The sequence below is a fragment of the Buceros rhinoceros genome, unplaced genomic scaffold (genome assembly GCF_000710305.1).
Source record: "Buceros rhinoceros silvestris isolate BGI_N320 unplaced genomic scaffold, ASM71030v1 scaffold5632, whole genome shotgun sequence".
Classification (NCBI taxonomy): Eukaryota; Metazoa; Chordata; class Aves; order Bucerotiformes; family Bucerotidae; genus Buceros; species Buceros rhinoceros.
Window position 1 is genome coordinate 18,562 of NW_010398219.1, and position 5,395 is coordinate 23,956.

Consider the following 5,395-nt stretch of genomic DNA (forward strand, 5'->3'; position numbering starts at 1 on the left):
ATGAGGTTTAAGGTTAGGACTTTAATGTCTGTGTAGATACTCAGTTTTCTGGAAAAGCTGTGGTGGAATGTGATGAGTTGAGCCCATAATTCTAGTGTCGTATGCTCATTTGCTGATAGCTCTCTAGCCCTTCAGGAGACCTCGCAGAAGCCCAGCCAGGAAAAAAGAAAAGGGAAACCTTAATGTATTGTATGTCTGTTTGGATCCACCTGCTGCAACACGCTTACATTATTGATTTTAAGACTTATTTCATGATCCCCTCTTCAACCATTCAGGTCTGGCATTTCAGACCAAATAAAACAAAAAAGACATTTCCCTTGACAGGAAAATTATTACAAGTATGACTTAAAAATTCCCCAAATTATTAGACTTGTGAAAAACTAAAATCTTGAAATTATATACTTTCAGGTAGCTCTACAGGAAACGTTATTTAGAACTGTTTGCTTTTGATGAGCAGGCCTGTATCCCACAGAAACTTTGAACATAGTCACGCTCTTGAACCATATGTAAATGCATTTCATTATTAAATATTGTGTTTACTTGGGACAGCAATGCTATTTTCAGTAGAAAGAATTGTGTAAAAGGAGAGAATTTTTGATGTACCGTTTCAATAAATACCAGAATACTGTTCCACAGATAACGCTTAGTAATCATTAATAACTGGGAATGGTTCTGCTATTCCTATGAATATGCCTGTAAGACATGGTGGACTTCCAAGCAATGTTGACTGTGTTCTTTTCTTCCTTTGCTATGCCTTTTGATAGCTTCAAAGACAGCATGGAGAAATCATCATCTTATTCTGACTGGCTAATAAATAATAGCATTGCTGAACTCGTAGCTTCCACGGGTCTCCCAGTGAACATCAGTGATGCCTATCAGGATCCTCGCTTTGATGCTGAAGTAAGAGAGTTTTAAAAATGTAAATACACGTCATGGTTTTGGCATTGCAACTAATATAACACATTCTTATATCCAAGTCTGTAAAACGTGAATGTTTATTTTGAATTATTTTTTTTTTCTATCCAGTATGTTCTCCTTCTGGTCTGCTGGTGTTGACGTGGCTTTATGCAGTAAACACAGGTCACTGAATTAATGTGTGACTTAAGGAAGTTACTAAGCCTGTCCACGATTCACTATTTTTCAATTTATAAATGATACCTTCCTCTAGCAAGTGCTTTGATATTTCTGCAAACTGATCTTTACTGCTGGAAATTCCACTGTTGGAGTTCAGTGTTAGCAGCACCATCCTTGTTAGCTGTTGGGGTGACAGACTGTACACACAGAGTGCAAACAGAATGGTATCTAGAGAGACAAATGTTGTTTGTGATCTAACTTAGCCAACTAACCTTTTAATTTGCACGAATAAAATATACACACTGGATTAGTTATTCCTCGAAGATTCATATCACTCCTAATAAAACTTGTTTGTGTATCCTAAAGGTACTAATTCAGCCTCAGTTAGGAAGGTGTAGGTACAGATAAAAATATATGTGTATACTTAACACCTAAGTAAATGTTAGAGACATGTGGAAGGACGAAATCTTCACTGAATTCTATCCAGTGAAACAGCATTTCTGAGGGAGACTTGGCCAGCAGTTGCGCAGCACAGTAGTCAGTGGACAGCCGTGGTCAGCAAGGTTACTAAACTGTATTGCTAAAATAAATGTGCTTGCAAGTGTTTCATGTTAAGAGTTTGCTTGGTTCCAGTTTTATTCCATGTTGTCACTAAAGGGATTCTCTCTCAAACCAGCAGAATTTGTCAAAACAAGAAAAATAAAAGGGGCCTGCTGTAAAAGTGTACAAGAAAACAGCGTTGATGCTACTTTGTCAGAATTTCAAGAAGTACAGTTAATGCCTGGGGTCTATGTATTGGCAAAGAGATGCACTAAAATAAAGCATGCCAATCCTTGATATGTTTGCAGTTGTACTTTTAGTATATCATGTCCTGTATAATTCAGCTGTCTCTTACTTGTTTCCTGAATTTTGGTTTTATTTATTAGAGGAACTGCCCAATTTATGTAGAGAAAACAAAAATAATACAGAGGGCAGTAATTATTTTCTGTTGGTGGGTTCCTATGAAACTTTAGTTCTTGAATTCAGTTGTTAAAATCAATTGTTGCTACAACAGTCAAGTGTAGTAGGAGGAACATGTTATCCCTTGTGACTTAGAATCAAACATACATTTGTAGTTTTGAACAGATACTCTGACCTCTGCTTCTATTAAAAATAATTTTTTTCCCAGAATACTAATTGTAATTTTCAAATGTTCATGTTCATGTTCAATTTGCCTCATTCACTGGGAATTTAATGGCAGAGTATTTTCATTGAGTTCATCTTCAGGTATACATCTGAGGCAACTGTTCCCCCACTCGCATGGATTTTAGGTGGCACTCCATGCTGATTTCAGTGATAAGTTCTGAGTATGTGCAAATAAGCAGTGTTATAGTTAAAACCTGAGTTATATCTTTGTGCCAGCTAGGAGATCACAGCGATCCCATCCTGCCTCCAGTGTATGAATTATCGTGGGTCTTCTATTACAGATTGCCTGTAGCATTGGAGGCTTTAGTAAGAGAACACCTCCTGATCTCCCATGAGTGGGCTCATCCCACTCTCTAATCTCTTTTGAAAAAATTCTTCCTTTCTTTCAGTTTTTGCAGCAATGACTCTAAAGAATAAAGCTTATTAACTGTAGAAAAGAGAGATTCACTGACACTTAGAATAAAATTTTATACTACATTAGATAGAAAACAATAAATGAGGCAGAAAATTCTTTTCAGAACTACGGGACCAATTAAACCTACATAGAAAATATCAAACATTGGTTTTGACCCCATCCTTCTATTTCTTCCTAGCTTGCACTTCTGCAACATGCCCTAGTTGCTCTGATCTTTCTTCTGAAAATGCATGTTTTCTGTAAATCTTCTTTTATAGCTGCTTTACTAAATCTGATTTCAGTTTGACAATTGTATTTCTATTTTGAAGAGTATTTCTAAGGCACACTTACTCACCAGAGGTTGTCTCTACCAGTCCGCCAGTAATCCAGGAATTGTCTGGACGTTGCCTCAGTTGCAGTTTGTCTTTAATTCCAAATCAAAGTCAAATAATGTAAGCTTTCTGTGGCAAAGGTGGCGATGTTTGTATTTTGCTTGGCCATTTTTAGGACAATGCTTATGAGTTTTGGTTAATCTCACTGTAAATGAAGTCTCAGCAGAAATTTTTTCTGAGAGCTGATCTATATAGAGTGACATTTGTTAATGTAAACTTTTCTCCTGACATTTCTATGACTAGAACATAAAAGGCTGCAAATGCTGCCTCTCGCTAACAGCAGCTCTGATTTCTGTGCTTCAGGCTGACCAGATTTCTGGCTTTCACATAAGGTCTGTCCTGTGTGTTCCTATATGGAATAGCAACCACCAAATAATTGGTAAGACCTTCCTCATAGCGGCATCACTTTTGTCCTAATGTAAATTTAATTCTGGATTTTTAATTCTATGTTCCTTTTTTCTGTTTCCCAACTGAATATTGTTAAGAAGTTACGGTACCTAGGATGCATGCTGAGTATCCAAGAAGGGATGTTTTGACTTGGATACTGATGGACTTTTTCAGCTTTCCCATTGTGTCATTGTTATGTTATATGTTGTATTGAAATTTGAAGACTGATGAGATGAAATTCTAACAATATTAATGAAAAATATTTTATATGCTTGGATACTTTCCTTGTGTCGCGACAGGAAACAGAGCTCGTAGCCGGAGCAGGGACGAATCACTCCAAACGCCAATGTGGTGTGCAGTGAGACACGTTTATTGTTTACATTACATCCCAATTTATAGACTCTTGTCCACTCGACTAACTGCATGGTGATTGGATAGTGACTCTGTTACACAAACAGCACACATCTCTTTAAAGCACTATGATTGGTTAAAAGGGGCTAGTCCCCACGTGGTAGTATTTTGGTTAGAATTAACAAACAAGGCCAGTAAAGATATAATTTCCCACACGATAACACTGCAGCTGGTTTCGGGCCGCTAAGTTTCCCAGGGAAAGTAGCATATTTCCATAGTTCCAATTTCTGCTAGAAAAATACACCAACACCTTGGGTCTCCCTTTTTTGTCCACAACTGAAGCAACTGTTTCTACAATCAGGCAAAGTGGTCATTTCCCTCTGATAGACTACACAGTCAGGGAAGGCTTACTGGAGAGGCTGTGGCGGCTGCCAGAGCTGCCTGTGACAGTGGTGTGCGCTGGATCAGGATTTGACAGGGATTTATTGCTTGTTTGATAGAGTGCTTCCCAGCTATGATACACCTGCAGCTGTCCCTGCGTTATTACCTGCTTTTGGCACAAAAAGTAGTGTCAGTTGTAAATAACGTTGCTGGATTCTTCTGCTAACTTTCTCCAGAGCTCCAGTCAAAAAAGTTAGCGGTTTAAACCGGCAGGGCAAGACTGACATCCCTGTGAGTTGTGGCTGCCAGTGAGAGCTGAGATCAGTAGCGCGTTGCTGAAGTCACTTGGTGCCGTGCAAGATCAGGATCTTTGAGCCTATTCAGCAGAGATGGTGTGAGAATTGAGCCTTTTAAAAATATGGCTCATTGTTTGTGGTGAAGTGCATGACTGTAAAGAAGTAAAAAGAAACCAAACCTTTGACTGCTGATAGCTCTCACAGTGTTTTTCTAAGAGCATATTTTAGCTAAATAAAATAGAAATGGTTTGTTGTAGTAGAACAAGTGCAGCTAGAGCCAAGAGCTTTGAACGCTTTTTCTTTCTTATGTGGTTTAAGAGAATTATGTATTATATCTATTTGGTTTAAGAAAATTATTTTCTTTTCATTGGTTCAATAAACTTATGAACCAGTCATGAGAAAAAAGGGATTTATACAGGCAGGTGATGATAAACCAACTAAGATTTTAGGAATGAAGGTACTAACTCAGCAAATTATATTGGTAATGCCGAATTGCTAGGATGACTTACATGATTGCTGTTAGCAAAGTGCTCAAGTTCTTTCCCAAAGGGATCTTTAACCTTTTGTGAAAAGCATTGTGAGTAACTTTTAGATTTGCAGTATTACAGTTGGAGAGTAAGGAATAACGGTTGAAAGTAATACTGAGTCCTGGCATGTGAGCAGTCAGAATGTCACATTTTTATGTCCGTTTAATGATTTTCAGAATAAATATTTGCAGTTTTGCTTTTCAGCTTGAAAGGTGTATTTTAAATGTCACCAATTAATAAAATACTTTGCATTGTGAAGTAACAAATGAAGATTATAATTCATATTAACTCTTTCTGAAGGGGTAGCTCAAGTGTTGAACAGGCTTGATGGGAAGCCCTTTGATGATGCTGACCAGCGGCTGTTCGAAGTAAGAGGCATTCAATTTTGTAGCAATAACATACTTTTTC

General features: G+C 37.7%; 1 protein-coding gene across 1 annotated transcript in view; it reads left to right on the top strand.

Annotated features, from left to right (window-relative positions):
- Positions 1-5,395, top strand: part of PDE11A (phosphodiesterase 11A) — a 79,123-nt gene that overhangs the window by 9,405 nt on the left and 64,323 nt on the right. Inside the window, exons 4-6 of the mRNA XM_010131007.1 lie at positions 765-900; positions 3,349-3,424; positions 5,288-5,355. Of these exons, the coding sequence (XP_010129309.1) occupies positions 765-900; positions 3,349-3,424; positions 5,288-5,355 (280 nt within the window). The remainder of the gene's footprint in view (positions 1-764; positions 901-3,348; positions 3,425-5,287; positions 5,356-5,395) is intronic.